General features: G+C 40.5%; 1 protein-coding gene across 4 annotated transcripts in view; it reads right to left on the bottom strand.

Annotated features, from left to right (window-relative positions):
- LPAR1 (lysophosphatidic acid receptor 1) overlaps positions 1-19,443 on the bottom strand; it is a 122,955-nt gene that overhangs the window by 26,948 nt on the left and 76,564 nt on the right. For all 4 annotated transcript variants that reach the window (XM_036260753.1, XM_036260754.1, XM_036260756.1 and 1 more), the window contains exon 3: positions 18,158-18,905. In XM_036260753.1, the coding sequence (XP_036116646.1) occupies positions 18,158-18,905 (748 nt within the window). The remainder of the gene's footprint in view (positions 1-18,157; positions 18,906-19,443) is intronic.

The following is a 19,443-nucleotide window of genomic DNA, read 5'->3' as shown; positions in this document are numbered from 1 at the left end:
TTGAGAGAACTATAATATAACACGCATGGCAAACTGCATAATTCATTCTTCTCAAGAAGCTGCAATTAAGGTTCTTAAAGGCCATTGGGAGACGACACAGCAGAATCCCTAGTCTGTGCACATGCATTTTGAATACTACGACGGCTTTATAGCTGAAAGATGACATGGCCTCTTTTTAAAACATAGTCCCAGGTATGGAAAGTTTAAAATTTCTTAACTTTTGGGGTCAGGACGATAAATTTTGAAAAGACTAAGAAATACTGTGTTAAACTTCGTTCTCGATGTGGTCAGTCAGTGTATTGGAAAGTCAAGCCCCACAGAAATGCTTTCACTGAAGGCCACCAGCCTTCCTGGAGAAATGGTAAAAGCATTGACCTAGGGGCCACGGCCCCACAGGTGCTGGACGCTGGGACACCACGGCCGACGCCGCCACCAGAGATAAACCGGGTAGGAGAAATGTTTCTTTGGGTTTGGTGCTCAGAGGAGCTATTTCTCCTGATCTTACATCACGGCCACGGAATCGTGACTCTAATGGTGTTTACGTCTGCATGAGCTGCTAGAAAGTATACCTTTACTTGACTCCGTGCCACTTTCTTACATTTATTGTCCCTTTCCCTCCTTTTTCTTGCTTATTTTTAATTCAACTTCGTCCTCTGAAGTGTATGCATCTTTTTAAGCCGCCTTCAATCCATTTTTTACACAAGGTCAAGTATAAATAAACACAGGCCCATATTCTGCACATGTCTGTAAAACTATTTAGGTGATACTGCTATTTGGACATAAAAACCACCCAACGCGAATGGAACCAGCATGTCTCTTACAGACCAAAAAAGAGAAAATACATTTTCATTCCTATTTTAACAGTGAGGTCGAAACCGTCTAAGATCTGTCCCCCACTGGCCATCCAGCAGACACTCAGATTACAGCCTGATCCCAGCAGCATTGCTGGCTCTCTGCAGGTCACAGTCACAACATGATGACGTGTTTCCATGCCAGTGTGCTCAGGAAGTAAGCAGTCGGGGTATTAGGCTTCTAGCTATTCTAACCAAAGGGATTGTCAGCTTAGAGATGTGACATTTCAAAAACAAACAGAGTGGGTGGAGAAAGTGCAAGTGAAGTGGTAAGTCAAGAGAGGGGAGCATCAGAAAAGAGTAATGTCTCAGCAGCCAAAAGAAGAGAAAAACTCAAGAAGGAAGTGTTACACGATTCATTCTTTAAGGAAAGACAAATATTTCTGGGGCAAATTATTTAAAAGTAATAAATGTAGATCCAAATATGTAATACTCCATCCTTAAGTCTTCCATCTAATAACATTAATGGAAGACATGCCCAAAGGTGACCTCCAATGAACCACACCCTTGTAGAGTCCCCTCCCTTATATGTGGGAAGAACCTGTAACTTCTTCTAACAAATAGAATATGGCGATGATTACAGGATATCATTCCCTTGATTAAGTTCTCTTAGATGGCAAAGGTGGCTTTTGCAAATGTTATTAAATTGACTTTAAATTAATCAAAAAGATTATCTTGGGTCAGTTGGACCTAATCAAGGGTCTTTTAAACAGATTCTTTTTTTTTAATCCTCACTTGAGGACATTTTTTCATTTTTTGTTCAGATAGAGTGGGAGAGAGAGAGGGAAAAAGAGAGAGAGAGAAACATCTATGTGAAACACATCGAGTGGCTGCCACCCACACGACCCAATCAGGGCCGGGGACAAACTGCAACTGAGATACATGCCCTTAGGGGGAACCAAACCCGGGTCTCTCCGGACTGCAGGCCGACGCTCTAACCACTGAGCAAAATCGGCCAGGGCTAAAAAGATTCTTAAGGCCAGAGACTAGAACACACAGCTACAAAGTTCTCTCTCTCTCTCTCTCTCTCTCTCTCTCTCTCTCTCTCTCCTTCTCTCTCTCTCCATTGCTGACTTTGAAGAAGCAGGAAGTCATGAATTCTACCGCCACAAGAAGAAAATAAATTCTCCCAACTACCTGAAAGATCTCGGAAGCAGATTCTTCCCTAGTCTAGGCTTCAGATGAGAACGCAGCCCTTAGTAAACACAATGACTTCAGCCTGATGAGGCCCTAAGCAGAGAACCCTCTAAGGAGCCAGGAATTCTGACCCACAGAAACCATGTGATAGTAAATGAATGTTTTACCACTGAGTTTGTGGTAATCTGGTATGCAGCATAGAAAACTAACACACATAGTCAGCTTGCATGGGAATTGCCTTATACTATTAACTAAACAGGAAAAAAAAAAATGGGATGGAAACTACAGCTTCTTTTTTGTTTGTTTCAAGAGTTTCTATCATTCATATTTTTTGGTAGCCTTAATGTTTATTTTCAAACCACTTTATTGAGTTATAACTGACATCAGACACTTTTCTTAATAGCTTACATCATACTTCGCCAAGCTCTCCCACATTAAATGTTTCAGATCATTAAACTAAAGCTGCTGCCACCATATCCAGGATGCTTGGCTGGAGCACCACCACAGTGTCCTTTGCAAGGATTCAGTGCCCGCTTGCCCAGAGAAACTTGCCTCCAGTGGGGCTAGAAAATGCTTAGTAGCCGGGCCAGCCTGTGACCTCCAGGATTATCTGGTGAGCCAACAGAGAAACCAGCTCCATCTTTAGATCGTTACAGTGACTCAGCACATTTGAGTCAATGCTTCCAAACCCAAAGCTTCAAGACCATTTGTTCTCCCCTCACTTGACATTTGGGCAAGAAAACCACCACACGAGCATGGGACAACACCCTTCCTACAGAACTGCAAGAAGGAGCCAAGGTTTCATTTCCATTTAACTCAGAGGGCAAAACATAATCTAAGACCAGGCTATTAAGCTGAGACCTGGTTCCATAATAGTATGTACTCTGTGCTGTGTTGGAAATTATCCCCTGATGATGTATTTCCATGCCATCGTGCCCAGAAAGTGGTTAGGCAGAAAAGGCTGTAGCCCGGGTGAAAGGGTTAGACACGTGAACATTTGGAAATAAAGACAATATGGGGAAGAGAAAGTTTGTCTCTCTTTTTACTGAGTTATCAAATTTTTCTGTCCTTCAGAAATTGAACTTAAAAATGCATGTATTACATTTTTTGAATGATAAATATGTTTTTGATATGCAATTCAAAGGCCGCCAATCATTTTGTCTTTTGAAATTAGTTACAAAGCATTGGTGATTTTTTTTCCCCAAAGTGCTGTGATTCTTATACACGAATTAAAATTACGATAACATTTAAGTGTACTCGACACGGCCGAAATAGCCAATGTTCATTGCTTACAAAAATCAAAGAGACTAACGCCATCTTTCCTTTTCTTTCTTTCCTTCCTCTCTTGTTCTTGACTTTTGAAATATTAAAGGCAGCAACAGAGCAAGTAAGGAGCAAAGAGAATACCAATGATCATTTTCTTTCCTTTCTTTCTAACTACCTTCCTTCCCACCTTCCTTTTTCATTTTAACTTTTGAAATATTAAAAGGTAGCAACATAGCAAGTATGGAGCACTGACTGAATTTACAAATCCTGGGGTGGGGTATGGGCTCCAGCCAATACTGAATTATCTTCAGCAATATACATAATTTCTTGGGCCTCTGTTTTATCATCTCTAAAATGGGGGGAAATATCTGCACTGTGATACTTATACAATATGTACCTGTCATGCAAATTTTAAGAGAGTATATGTCCATGAAGATACCTTAATATATATAAACCAAATGTTATATGAATGCTAGGCACATTTTCATTTTAATATTGATGTTTTCTCTCATAAACTGGCAAAGACAGATACTAAATTCTAAAAATGAGTGGTTCGTTACTTTATTCCTCACAAAAATTAAAATATTTGAAAGTATATTGCACAGATGCTTTCAGAATAAACAGAAAAAAATAGGATAAGTGCTTTAGTAACATTTATTAACATCAGCCATTATGCCAAGGGGTACCACATTTCATTTTATTGCATTTTATTTTCTCATTGGATTCTCACACAAGTAAAACCTACTATTATCTCCATTTTGCAGATGAGGAATCTGAAGTTTCAGGAAATTAAGCAATAAGTGGTAAACCCAGGATATAAAAGCAAGTAGTCCGGTCCAGTGCCCACAATTAGCCGACGGCTTCAGCTCATTTTCTGGGCTGACATGCCAAGAACAGCGGCCCTGAGATGTGCCCGGGGCAGGTCTTTGTTGCTATAAGGCAAAGAGTGGCCCTGGTGAGTTGGGAGGTCCAGGGCGGACGGCATGCCCGTCCACGCCACAGGGAGACAGCCACAGATCAACTCCTACAGATAAACCACATCACTGGCCTGCCAGTTAGGCCGCCTACAGTGGAAATGATGCTCCCTGGAGTCATGAACTGGAGCAGTCCTGTAAGACAGAGGAGTGACCAACCTACAGCCCGCAGCCAGAGCACACCAGGGCCTCCAGGGCTCCATGGAGGTCTGCAAAGGCCCCGCAGCAGAAACAGACACTGCTGTGTTGATGGAGCCGGGGCAGAGAATGGCCCTGGGCAAAGGGGAAGGAAACTAGGTCGCTAGACCGGAGAAAGAAAGAAAAACAGGAACTAGGAAACAAGAAGAGTCCACTAGCTAGAAGAAAACCAAACAAAATTGAAGTAAAGCCAGAAAGCAGGAATCCAGCGGGGCCCTGGTCCCCAAACTGGGCCTTGAGGCACCTTAGGGTTCCACAGTGAATTGAAAGAACACTGCTGAATTTTAAATTTGAGGAAACAGTGCCCCTCTACATCTGTCAGATGCCCTATGAATGACTAGCCTGAAGTAGTTCACAGTTTCAACATTAGATGGCATCACGTTCCTTTCGATGACATCATGGCTTTGCAAGGTCTTTAGTGATAAAAATCGAGCACTGCATCAAACTCAGTGTGGACAGGTAGCAGTGTCCAACCTGAGTCCCAGTCGGAGAAAGTGCGCAGAACTCTTAATAACTGCTGTTATGAATCAGATTAAAATATTTCTTCCCAGGCATGGATTTTTGTTTTGTTTTATGAAATGGTTCCTAATTTATTAGGACCTCTGCATTTATTAAGTTGAATTAACCACTTAATAGATGAAATTGTTAGGTATTTCTTTTGGCCTAAAGGCACCGTGAAAAAATTACTGAGACCATAAGGGCACTGCAGTATGGGGACCTCTGCATTAGGGATTGAAGTTGCCTAGGGAAGACAGAAACGGTGGGGAGGGGATCTCAGAAGTGAGCTTTGTATGCCTGCCTTCAGATTCTTTCAGGATCCTTTGACATGGAAACCCCATCCAGACCAAGACAAACCTGCCCCGCTGAGTTTGGGAAGTGAGGTGGGCGCTGATTTCTGGCCCACTCGTCTCACGATGTAATGAAAATCGAACAAGATGAAGATGAATCCAGGGACCTTCGTTCTAACATAGCAATACAAGCCTTCAATGAAAACACGGAGTTATGTGTTTTGTAATAGTGTTTACCAAGTACTTACATTCCTGGTATCTTATCTTCCCTAATCTTTGGAGGTTTTACTGTTTCTGCCCTACCTCTCATCATGCAGACAAGGAAATAGAAGCTTGGAGCAATGGAATACATCGTCCAAGTTGACTCTGCTGGTATGCAGTAGGGCCGGGAGTAGAATCCAGGCCGTTGGCATCTGGGAGGTTAACATGTGATCCCCCGTGCTAGACTGGTCCACTGTTACACCTTTAGGTTTCTCAAGAAGTTAATATGCATTAGAACTTTGCATGGAACAAATTACTTCAAGTAGTACATACATTTAAATGGGACTAAATGCATTTCTATTGCTGTTTATTCTTAGTCTCTAAAATCTGGAAAAGTTTCCACCTCTTTTCTAGGTTTGCCAATGTCTATCCTCATGAATACATATAATGTAACTGGTTACAACATGCACCATTCAGAGAAAAAAAAGAAGGCCTCAATATTGACATGAATGCAACTAAATATCCCCATTTCCTTGTGGTAAGAACATAAATTGGTACAAACTCTCTGGGGAACATTAAACAATAAGTAATCAAGAGTCATAAAGTCTCAGTGAGGAAAGTAAAGATTTGTATTAGATATTACTTATGTCAGTATTATTTACAACAGCAGAAAGAGAGACAGGCAGAGAGAGAACACGAGAACCTCAGTGACTGGTGACCATATCATAGCCCATCGCTTGGATGAGCTCTACTGCATTTTCTCCCTAACCTCGCCTTCCTTTACCTTTCTCTCCTTATCGTCTCCCTTGCAAAGCAGGTGTGCAAACATACATGTGTGGGGACAGTCATGAGTCTTCACCCCCCGTTTAAGTGGTACCAAGAATGTGTCCATTTAGAAAAAGGTGAAAAACAGACATTAGAAATGAGCAAAGATAGATTTAACGCCGTGTAATTGAAGCCGAAGCCAGAGACTCGGTCGCTGTCATTCTCAAGGTTCATGTCACTGGAGTGTAGATGCCAACAAACAGCTATCAGCTTGTGTAACAGGTATCTCAGGTGATTCAGATGTGGGTGACCCTTGGGCCACACTTGGAGAAACAGTGAAGTCATAAAACCCTTTATGGCACAGATGTGGAAATCATTGGAAAGGTTAAGTACATTGCCCAAAGTCATTCCAACCAGTTAGTAAATCAGGAATTTAGAATATGATTGATGTGACCCTGGCCAAGTAGCTCTGTTGGTTAGAGTGTCATCCTGATATGCCAAGGTAGCAGTTCGATCCCTGATCAAGGCACATACAACCAATGAACACATAAATAAGTAAAACAACATACTGATGTTTCTCTCTCTCTCTCTCTCAAATCAATATTTTTTTAATTTACAAAAAGAATAATGATGCCTTTGCAACCACACTACATCCTATTTCTTGCTTAGCATTCTGAACTTTTTTGTTTGTTTACTACTTTATAAGCAGCAGCTACAAAAACAGTCACAGCTTACATCTTTGTGACACTTCCTATAAGAATAGCGTTCATAATCGTTCTCATTTATGATCGTCACACAAACTATATTATCTAAATTTGGCATAGATTAAACTGAAATTCAGAGAAATTGAGATTCTTGCTTGACATTTTATATTATACAGGGGTGGATAAAAGTAGATGTATAGCTGTAACACAAATAAATAACACAATAATTAATCAATAAAAATAATACAAGAAGAAATTGTTTTGCATACTCACAACTGTAGACCTACTTTTGCTCACCTCTGTATATATTTGGGGCAAAGCAGTAGTCATTAGTAAGTCTTAATGACTAGTAAGCGCTCAAATGTTAACATTACTATCCTTCTTATTTCTTTAGCAACTCTCATACCATAAATATTGACTCAGGAAAAGTTAAAATTGGTAGGTAACATTAATTTAAAAGAAAATTAATGGTCAAACTGTACACAGTAAAACTTATTAAATATTAAACTCCCTCAAAATTAAACATTTTTGATAAAACTTAGCTGTAAAATAAGGTCAAGGAAAGTAAATATGAGAAGAAAAATGAAAACTCACAATGGTAAATACTTTGTTACAATGTAATATGTTCAGGAAAAAACTAATGTATAAATTAAGTATTCATTTTCTAATCTATACAAAAACATTTGAGCCTCATAAAAATTTCAGTTAAATTAAATCTGAAAAAATGCAGTGAACTAGAAATGTTTTAATTGTTATGTAGTAAACTGTTGAAAGGATTAAAATAAATGCCTTTTCAACAAAAAATTGAATGTTACTCTACTTCTGACTTAAATATCTATATTCATAAAGAGAGTACATAATGTCCTCAAAGTCTAATCAAAACGATAGGTCAAAACGTCCTATAACCAAAATAAGCTACATAGTAATAAAACTACACACAGCATTATTAAGTTGTAAGTCAATAATTGCTGAGGGCAACACATTGAACATATAATGTAATATCACAGCAGTAAATTATGTATTATATAATGTATTATACAGACAGATTAACATATATAAATAAATTTTCTAATTCTGTTTCTAATTTTTTCTGTTCCTGCTTCTAATAGCTTTTAAATTTATGCATGCTTGAGCGATAGATTTCTTGCTTTAAAAGTGGTAGAAATTCAGATTGAATTAAAATATTAAGAAATGTCATTATAAAATTATGTTAATCTTATTATCTTAGCAATAGCAATGTAATAATTTATACTACAGTTAAACTTACTATTCAAATTTGGTTTCTACAGCATTCTCTTGCACTCTAAATACGTTGTTTTTATGGATTGGTACATCTAAATAAGCTAGAGTGTATGCCTGGGGCCTTAGAAATAGTGTTTTTTGGTGAAAACATCTTTACCGCCCCTGCCAAGACATTCGAATTTGCCATATTAAATAGAACTAGTGCTGTAATCTCCACAACTGTTGTTTATTTCATCATTATATATGTACTTTGTAGGCTGTCCAAATACTGCCTCTTCTGTTTTTGTTCAGAACCCCAATTCCAGCTCCTCAATTTATAGCTCAGCCTTTCCTTTGGGCTGGAGCAATATACGAAGAGGCATTCCGGGGCACCACAGACTCAGCGAGGTTAGTAAAGCAAATCCCCCAGCATAACGCAGCGAATCACTCGCTACAGCAAAGCTTGTCAACTTGTCACTTCATCAGTCTCCTCTGCAGGTCCTGTAAGGCTGGGCTCCTCGGGGCTATCTTCTCTCACCCCAAAGAAAGGAAAATAACTTGAGCAAATGAACTCATGCCTGCCACATGAAGGGAAGCTTTTTCAAGTGCAGAAATACCTGTTTAGAATGAACTCATGGAAAACCCTACTTAAAATGCAGCGTTCTTTGTGTCAACAAAAGTCAACCAGGGCAGGATAAATAGGTGAAGCCATGAATTTCCAGGCTCCTGATGCCAGATTAAATCCCACTTCTTCAAAAAGACCCTGTTACTGCTGTCACCCTACTAGAATGTCATATTTGCTTTGGATCATTACAACAACTCCTCTATTGGTGGAGGAGACCTGCCAGGGTTTAAGTAAAGCCATGACCACACTCAGTCTAGACACTATCATCTTCACTAAAACACATGAATAGAAAGTAGCTTCTCAGAGGCACAGGCTCTAATTTAGACCTCAAAAAAAAAAAAAAAAAAATACAGGCAGAAACACAAGAAAAAAATCCTTTGTTTATATTGAAAGACAGATTTCATTAGAATGTTTTCAAAGAGTACAACAAAGCATATGTAAAAGGAGATCACTCAGTCTTGAACTGGAGGTATACATTACCTATTCATAAGCATACATAATTTCTGAGAAATAAATATGACTCTATCAACCAGAGATGTCCCTTTATTTATTTCCAGACAACTAATAAAAATCAGAAACATTAAATAAGTGAAACGCCTTGTGTACTTAAATTGATCTCCAGGACATTATGAAAACCTGTAAGACAAGGAGGAAAATCTACATCTAGGGAGTTGTCCTCTAAAATGCTTAACTGACCTTAAATGCCATGTGTGTTGGGGTCACCAGATAAAGTACACGATGTCCAGTTAAATTTGATTTTTAGATAAAAAATAAATAGTTTGTTAATATGCTTATGTCCCACACAACTATTTTTATTTGCTCAATTTGGCAATTCACAAATTGTGTGTGTGTGTTTATGGTAAGTATTGGTGTCATCATTTCCTGGCAATGACCTTTCAATGATATATACTTGTCACTACAGAATCTTTCTTACTTTCCACAGGATGTTAATGTGCACATGTAGAAATTCATTGCTTGTTATAGTGCAGTAAACATACAAATTCGTTTACTTTATAACCATTTTGATTATGGGAATCTGCTAACGATGGTCAACTAAAAAGAATGAATGTATTATACCAGTGAAAAACACAAGCACAGATCTCATAAGCACAATATTACCTTAAAATGTTACAAGCCTCCCCTCCCACTCCCAGCCATCTACATGAGATATGCAAGCCTAACAGGAGTTACTATCATATCAAAGTGACATGTTAATTGCAATGTAAGGACGTAATTGAATGCTGAATTCAATTCAGAGTGCAAAAAGTATCTAAGAAATCATTTCTTCATCTGGGTTTACATGGCAAACTCCAACACATCATCTAAGACAACATCTTCATCATGAAGCCTTTCCTGGCACTGCCCAAACAGAAGAAACCACTCCCATGGCACTTGGCATGTTTTATTTACCATACTGTATTTACTCATTTATACTATTTATCACGATCTACTACAATGAGAACTTCTTCAGAACAAGGTCCATGTTTTCATTGGTCTTTGCATCCCTACTCCTTCACAGAGGGCCTAGTAGACATGCAATACTTGTTTGCTGATGTGGCAAGAGCGGCCTTATAACTACCTTATAACAAATATTTCTTTCAATGAGACTCATGATTAAATCACATTGAATGTCAGGCTATACAGGGATATATTGTTACTAGGGAACCTGTAAAACTCCATCCAGAATAAAAGGTATATTTCATTTATTCATTCAAAAAATATCTAGAGTATGCTCAATGCTGGGCCTTGTTCTAGGTGCTGGGAAGGAAGATAAAGCCAGCAAGCACACAATCTCCATAACGATGCTCTAAAGACACTCAGTAAGTCGCAGTGAGAGATTAGGAGTTAAATATCCTTTGCCTCTTAGGTGAACAGTGATAAAGCCCAGAATAAAGGAGTCACTGGTGGTCACATGGTCAAGTTGGGACCAGCTGGACAACAGCAATAAAGCCTCATGACCCATCCATTTGCTACTTCTATTTAGGCCAGAAATGACCCTTCACTAAGGGTCAAAAGGAAACAGAATGATGCCCTAGGTGATGGCTGGGCTGCCAGCCGTGTCCTAAGCCTTGCAGGTCCACGTGAAGGAGTGATGATGCTTTCTAACAGGGACTGACAAAGTGGCCTGTTGCATTTTAATGGTCAACACCATTTAATCATCTCCTGGGAGTTATCAGGCCAAAAAAATGCCATTTCTTGTGGCGCTAAGAAGAATCTGCATACATAGGGCTGAGGCTCGACAAATAAGATGACAGCAACTCTGCAGTACTGATGTATCTTTGGAAAAACCAGGGTCACATTCAGAAGAAAATTTACAGCCTGTTATTAGAGGTAACAGTTGCTAAAACACAACAGTACTTTTCTATACCATGTCACAGAAACGAAGCACCGGCTCAACCACAAACTCACTACGTACGTGTGTTGGTGTGTGTGTGCGTGTGGGCACACCAGAAAGAGAAAAAGAAAGGAAGAAGGGGGCAGGAAATGTGTAAGTGGTGATAATACTTGCTACCACGTAGTAAGTGTTTTCTATTCTCCAGCTCCCTCCCGTGTGGTTTACATGAATCAGCTCATCTAATGCTTACAATCTCTTGATCAGGAAGGTCTTACTATCCTCATTTTATAAATCCTGAAACTGAGACTCAGCAGAGATTAAGTCATTGCCTCATGGTTATGAAACTAGCAAGTGAGGAGTCAGAATTCAAATTCCAAGAGCTCTGGCCCATTTTATTCCAAATTTAAGCTCTCAAGACCTCAGCAGCAGTGATTCCCAGGGGCCACCACAGTTCATTCAAGGAATCTTTGCATCTCTCATGACCTTTAATGATGAGGACAAATGACTGTGCAACACACACTGGAACTGACAGGAGTCAGTTAGACAAGGGCTGCATCACTCTCATAGACCTAAAATAAGAAGCTCCCTGCGCCGGCAGCTCCGTCCACACCTCAAAAGGAACTCTGTTTGGTTAATGTGGTATTTTTGTTTTTTGTTTGTTTTAAAGTTTCTTTTGAGTGAAAATATTTGAATAAAAGTGGAACAAAAGGGTCTAAAGAGCTGGTATTTGAAACTTGTTTTTTCTCTTGACCGGCCCAAGATTTGGGGTCTGGGCAGCACTATGGGGCTTCCGCAGGGTGTCTCTCCTGACCACACCCAGGGTGCCCAGCCAGCGCTGGCCAGACAATCAAAGCTCTCATGAATATTCTCTCAGCTTCTTCCTCAAAGAGGCCTTAGTGAGAATCCACGGGGACCTGAGGAGACTCGAGGTAGCTCTGGTTCCTCTTCAGATCAACAGGATGTAGCTGGTCCTCTGTGGCCAGGGAATAAGAGAGTCTTGTATCCACTCCCTTCCCCTAGCAACAGGACCAACTGGGACACCTTCCCTTCCTGTCACGTGGTCTCTACTGGGGGTAAAACAAAAAATTTCATTTCTTTGAGACGGTCCTCTGTAAATGTGCCACTCCCCTGCACAGGGGATAATGATCTAATACGAATTATTAAAGCTAATGTGGAGAAGAATTATAGTCCGTTGCTTTTATTTCATGTATGTTTTCCACTACAAAATCCTATATGGCTGATCCACAGTAGCTACGCCCTTATTGTTTGATTTATAGAGTAATAAATAGAACTCTAAATAATCTTAAAAATCAAACTGGCCAACTTCATCCTGCAGGTGAAGGTACGGAAAAATGCGTGCGTGGAGAAAGTACTGCCCAGAATCACCTGAACAGTGACCAACAGAGTCAGGAGGGGATCCCAGGCACATGCTGCCTCAATGAATATAAATGAGAAAACATGCATGCGCACACATGCACCCCACACATACTGGGTATCACATAAACTTAATATAAAACAAAGATAAGTAAAAAAAAAAATACACTGTTGTTATTAAGAAAGCTAATAGGATGCTAATATGTGCAAAGACTACATAATGTGCAAGTAATTCAGTTTTCAATTCACCTGGGCCCCAGGCTAAGGCAATTAGATTCCATTCTTATGTAGGCCTCTTGGCTAAGGTGACTAAATGACTCCATTTTTATCATCAATGGAACTTCCTCGGATATTTTTCCAATAGTAGGTTAATTACCCCTAGAAGTAAAGGAACTTTGCCTAAGGTTATAGTTGCCCCAAGTGTTGGGAGGTAAATAAAGAGCCCAGTGAATAATGCTAATTTTGACTTCTGTAATCACTGTCACACCCACTATTGTACCGGTCCCCTGCAGGGGGTGTTGCCAAAAGGTGGATAGGGCTTCTGCCTTTAAAATCAGATGAACAAGAAGAATCAGGGCTGAAGATCTGGGGAAGCTGTACCCTCCCAGCCCGCTGGTGTAATGAAGTGCTCCTTTGCAATTAGACTGTGCTTCTCTGATTACCACACTGACATTACAACACAATGACTTTTGTCAAAGATTCATTACAGAGATTACCATTTGGTTACAGTGAGGCCAAATTCAAGGGGACCCTTTCTTTGGGTGCCAGGTACCTCGATAGCCATATCGATATATATTTATGCTCACAAGGAAGAAAATGAACGAGTGGATAGGACTGAACACCTCCTGGGAGTAAGCAAACCTGGATCTTGGTTTGGGCCACCAATCAACTCAAACCTAAATTTCTCAATTAACTTGGAAACGTCTGTCTCTTTATGATGAATGAGTTAGATGGTGTGCTTTTTAAGTACTCTTTCAGCTCTAAAATTCTAAATCTAGATAGAACCTTGCTTTAAAAAAATATAAAAATGAAAGTTCTTCTTTACCATCTTTACACAATGGAACAAGTCCAGTGTTGGGCTCTGTACTCAAAATGCCAAAGGAAAATGTAGAGAAAATATTAATAAACAAACAAGGAGAAAGAAGAGCAACAAGGAGGGTTACATACATCCTGGGTTGACCAGACCATTCCTGGTTTATGCCTGTTTTGCCAGTGAATCAACCACTTAACACCTATTTTCCCTAATATAAGTATCTCAGCTTGGATGATACATTATATGGCTAATCCTATAAGGATTTGGTGTTATTTATCTTGGGATGGAATCCTACACCATCTCCAATCACCTACAGGCAAAAAAGCCAAACTCTTCAGTGTATTCTGAAGGCTTTGATCTCTCCAGTCCAAACACAGTTGGACACACCTACCACCTGCTGATCGCACCTGACTACTTTTAGTTCCTCAAAGGTGAGGACCTTTGCTCCTGCTACTGCTGAGCTTCTCCTGCACCCCACCCGCAGGATGGCAAGCTCCTCCATCTTCATCAAGACTAAGCTCGGTATCGCCTCCTGTGGGGGTGTCCTCCCTTCCCTCCACCTGGGATTCCTCTGTCCATACCTCCTACTAGCACGGGGACCCAGCTGTTCCGCAGCTCTTTCCTAGTCTCCTCTCTGCCACCACTCTCTGTAAAGAATGGAGTTTATCTCATTCATCTTTTCATCCCTTAGCACACAATTAGCACTCAACAACATGTTGAATGAATTAAATAGAGAAGTACACAAAGATCTGCTAGCATGATATAGGCCAAGTTATCTTTCACCAGAGTGAACAAGAAAACAGTGGACTTCAACTCCTCTGGCCCCACCACTATTATCGCCACCAGTAACAGCCTCTTGTACGATATACCCTGATGGAAGGTCATGGTCTACACCCATCCTGCAGCTGAGTTCCAGTCCTGCTGCTTACAAAAGTGATCTTGGGCGGGTTATATACCCTATCTTAACTCCGTTCCTTCAGTATGACATGGGAGAAAGACAACTGTCCTTGGTGTCATGTTATAACAGTGCATGAAGATTAGTGCCCAGTGCTGACCCTGGGACAGAGAACTCAGGTAATAAGGGGTCATTTAGCTTCAGTGGTGATCATTTCCAGCCAGAACAGGTCAAACTAGATAGAAAAAGAGTGACTCCTTCCACAGAGTGGAAGCCCCACCTGGATTCATATTGCTTGATGTCCCTCACTCTGTCCCAGGCCTCAGATGCAAAAACCTGCACACTGTCACCATTATTTTCTCCCTCCAAATCCTGGGTTTCCTCTTTTCTAATTATCCCCAACAGACGTGTCATCACAAGGAACAGAACAGGAAAGGCAAGGACTACAAGTCAAGACAGACTGTGGTCAAATAAGGAAGAAATTGACTGCCACTCTGATTCAACTGCGCAAAAAACCTCACAAGAAATTCTTGGTAAAATGTCAAGGAGGGAGAATCGAAGCCTAGGGAAGGATTACATGACCTCATGCTGGGACAATTAACCCTTAAGTTAACTACACCTGTAACAAAACACTCACTCAATCATGCACAGTTGGTTATGGTGCCAAGAGGGGAAAAGGGCTGATAAAACGTGAGTCATGAGCGTCATCACTGGAACAAGAGGAGGAGAGGAATGTGCCCTTAAAGCTTTCTTCTACCCAGCTTTCTTCTACTCGGGAAACAAAGCACAGGCAGTATCAACAGAAACAAATGGGGCCACAATGTTTCAATTTAATAGCAGGGCACTGTTCAAACCTCATAACAAAACACAACATGTGCTGATGATGGCTTTTATTGTAGAGATACGGGATGGTGTGGACGCGAAAAACAAAAAAGCCTGGGCTCTGGAACAGAGAGTGCCTGAGTGAACTCCAGCCCCTGTACCTACCTCGCTGTGTGACCTTGCCCAAGTGACCTAACTTCTCCATGCCTAAGTTTTCACCTCTGAAAGGTGAAGATGCCAAATAGATAATGGCGCCTAGACTCCACAGGGCTGCTATTTACAAATACTAATTTCTATGGCAGAATAGTACCGGGGAAATGAATGCTACATAAGCATTTGACAAATAAAAATATGAAGACCCAGTAGTTACGCAAAAGCAGCTTAGACACAATCTTGTGCTTTAAAACTGACACTGGTATTGCCATCATGAATCTCAAAGGTGCCTTTATTTGATGCTGACTCCTAGGAATTCGACTTAGTGACCAACCATTCCTTCTCCTGATCACTGGGACTGAACCCCGAGGTCACTTTGATGTGGTGAAACTGGAGGTTCTCTACACAATTCCTCAAACTATAATCATCCCCCAAATAAACAGAAGTCAGATACACATCTCACTCATTGAGCATTCGTGTGGCCAGTCACTGTCCAAGCTGTTGCATTTTGATTGGCAGGTAATGTGGAGAAAATGGACCACACACCATTACAATCCCTGCCTGTCATCACAAAGCTGACAGTCTGGCAGGGAAGATGGACATTAAAACTCAAGCGTGCACCAAAAAGAAACCGTTGTCAATAAACTAATTTACAGCAAGAAGAGCTTCAAGGAGACTAGAACTCTTGTTCCTACCAGACCAGCGCTTCTCTTCCATGCAATCATGTCTGTAGAATTCAAGCAGCGGAGTTCCTTGTAGGATGGTATTAGGCATCACCTTGACACGTATCTGTTTAGGATTATGAATTCCCTGTTCTAAGCTTGCTAACCACCCACCCCTCGTCATTCCCCCATTCTTGCTACTTTTCTCAAAAAGGTTCCAGTCCATCTATTTAATTTCCTCCTTCCTATGTTATAGTCAGACAGCTCTTCTCACCAAATGTCTTCACCTATCACCCTGACTGCAGTTTTCCACGTTCTAAAACTTCTTCCAGTACATCCCTATAGAAATAATGCTATTTTTTCCAGAGGTAGTTACCTGTATTGAATCTTTGTCAGAGGGCAACATTATTTCTGCTATTTTCACATTTGGGGTTGGTGTGCTGGGGTGGGAGGGGCATTTAGGGCAGATATACACTGAAACGGTTGTCTGGTAAACCCTCAAATAATTCTCATTTAACCTGCAAAGCAACCCAATGAGACACAACATTAATTTATATGAGTCTTTGAGCATATTGCATACCAGAATTTGTTAGGCATTATACAAAGGTCAAAATTATAACAAGAACTCGGCAGCTTCCCACTCCAAGTGCAGTGATCCTTTTCTGCTGGCAGCTCTGTGAACTGTCAGCAGCAGCACCTGAGGGGCCCCCATAAGATGGGTTTCATCACGTCATGGAAAACATGTCCTTGTGGCACAGGCATGCTCCAGGTTTTTGGTGACAATTCACATATAGGAAATGCATTTTCGTACTTCTAAGTTTTGTTGGATGAAATAAGATAATCTTTGTAGGATCCCCAGGGGGAATATCATCTAAGTGTCCAGTTCGTTACAGACAGGGCTTTAGTTGTATCAGCAACACCAAGGTCTTGTCCTTGTCCTTAAGGTCTACGTGAGAGTCTCAGTCAGGATACCCAGACATGATCTCCGCAACGCATTTACCTTCACAAAATAAACGGGACGGATGCTGCAACCGGAATGCTAGTGTACTCAGTGAGGATTAGGGCTCTATCTCTTTCCAGGGGCTAAATTAATGTAACTCCTATAGTTTCAGAGAAGCCACCCAACCCCAGGTCCCACTCATTCAATGCTGCTTTACAAATTGGAGCAAGGAGCATCAGAGGAACTTTCCACTGAATTTCCATGGGGAAAACTGAAAGGCTAAAAGATATTTTTAAAAACACGATCAAACGTCATTCTGAATATAGTCTATGGAGAAAAGTAATTCAATAGAGTGATTATTTAAACAAATTCACACTGGGTGAACTTTTAAAAGAGGCACTCTGAGCTCTAAAAGAAACATCCTGTGTGTGTCGTTTTGTGGGTAAATCTCTAGGGTCAGAAGAGGACCTGGAACTTAGATGTTCTTTAATTTTCTGAGTACGTAAATAAAGAAATAAATATATTCCTCCGTGAGTTTTTCATCCAGGAAAAACAATAGTTATTTAAAGGCAAAAGTTATTTGGGTGTACATAAAAGAATAAAAACTTGCTCCTCACCTTAAAATATAAATTAACTTCTACTACTACAAATAAAAAATTAATGGAAAAAAAAAAAGTTTTCATAAAGATGGAGAATGCTATTAATTCAAATCCATTTTGCGCAGTAAATCTATACAAAACCTCAATATACTTACCTACATGTGTGCAGTGACAATTACAGAATGTGAAAAATAACTTATTTAGAAATAGACTCATAAAAATAACTATACATGAAAGCATATTCATATTCTATAAAAAACACTTTGTATCTGAAAATCTGTAATAGAGGCAAGGCAAAAGTTCCACCTTTGGGCTATAAGGAAACCTGTCAAAAGCTGGAATGTTCAAAACTTGATAGCCAAATTCATCAATGACATCTTTCCCATCATCATTTATACTAAACCACTGAGACATGTATTTCCCTAAAGCTAACTCTGTAATTGTAGAAAGATTGGTATGCTGACTGCGCCAGACAGATTCAATAAAAAGTACTTCATCCCCTTGTAATTCCTGCATATATACTGGTGAATATTCATATCATTGCCTACCACTGATGTCGTTTATATTAAGACATTGAGAATCTGTAGAGTGAGTGACAGCCAAGCTAAACTTACCAAGCACAATGACCACAGTCTTCAGAAGACTCATCATGGTATCGCGGTTCCGCCGGGGCCCAGAACTATGCCGAGACATTCTCATAGTCCTCTGGCGAACATAGCCAAAAATATGAGCATAGAGAACCACCATTACGACAAAGGTCACCAAGTTGAAAATTGCCCAGAAGACTAAGTAAGAGTCACTGTAGAGGGGTGCCATGTTGGAACAATTTTCAATATCACAGATGCAGTTCCAGCCCACACTGGGTATAGCACCCATAACAATGGCCATGGTCCAGATGACGACAATCACCACCACCACCCTCCGGTTGCTCATCCGTGTGTGGAGCTGCATGCGAAAAACCGTAATGTGCCTCTCGATTGCAATGGCCAGTAAATTGGCCACAGATGCCGTCAGGCTGGTGTCAATGAGGCCCTGGCGGAGGAGCCACGTGCTAACAGTCAGTCTCCGAGTATTAGGTCCCGTGTTGAACATTAGGTAGAAGTAGGCCAACCCAGCAAAGAAGTCTGCAGCGGCCAGATTAGCCATTAAGTAATAAATAGGAAAATGGAAGCGGCGGTTGACATAGATTGCCACCATGACCAGGAGGTTGGCCAACATGATGAAGATACAGACGGTGATTCCAAGTCCCATCACCAGCTTGCTGACTGTGTTCCATTCTGTGGCAAGATACTTGCCACTCCGGTTGTAAAAGAAGGCGATGGATTCATTGTAGAAGCACTGTGGTTCATTCATGGCTGTGAACTAAGGGAGAAAGGAAGAAAGATGAAATCAAAAGAAAAAAAGAAACCACAGACCCAAATTTAAAGACATGTAGATAACACAACACTTCTATGGTAAATGTCACACACACACACACACACACACACACACACACAAGGCAAAGAATTTGAAAATCTGATCCTGCAGAATGTGCTATGATTATACCGAAACCGCAAGGTTTCTCACTGTATTACTATCCTCAAGTGTCTCAAGATTAAAGACAGTTGGAGTTACATAAATGACAAGGTCTATGCTTGGTGGTTGCACATCATTGAAGTCTACTAGAAAAGCCACATGGCCCAGAAACCTTGCTTAAAATACATGAGAAAGATGAGAATTCTGCAGAGCACTACAATTGGAATATTTACCATAGTGAAATCTACTTTGACCTGTTATTTAGGGAATCTGTAAACATAGTTGGTTTATAGATAGGCTAGTATTGCCCTATTATTCAGCATTTCTGTTCTCACATAGAATGTTCTTTCTGCCTGTGACAGACATTTTTAATGCAAGCCCCCAC

This window comes from Molossus molossus, unplaced genomic scaffold, assembly GCF_014108415.1.
Source record: "Molossus molossus isolate mMolMol1 unplaced genomic scaffold, mMolMol1.p scaffold_m16_p_14, whole genome shotgun sequence".
Lineage (NCBI taxonomy): Eukaryota > Metazoa > Chordata > Mammalia > Chiroptera > Molossidae > Molossus > Molossus molossus.
The sequence above is the reverse complement of the archived record's forward strand: the minus strand, read 5'-3'. Positions and strand labels throughout refer to the sequence as shown.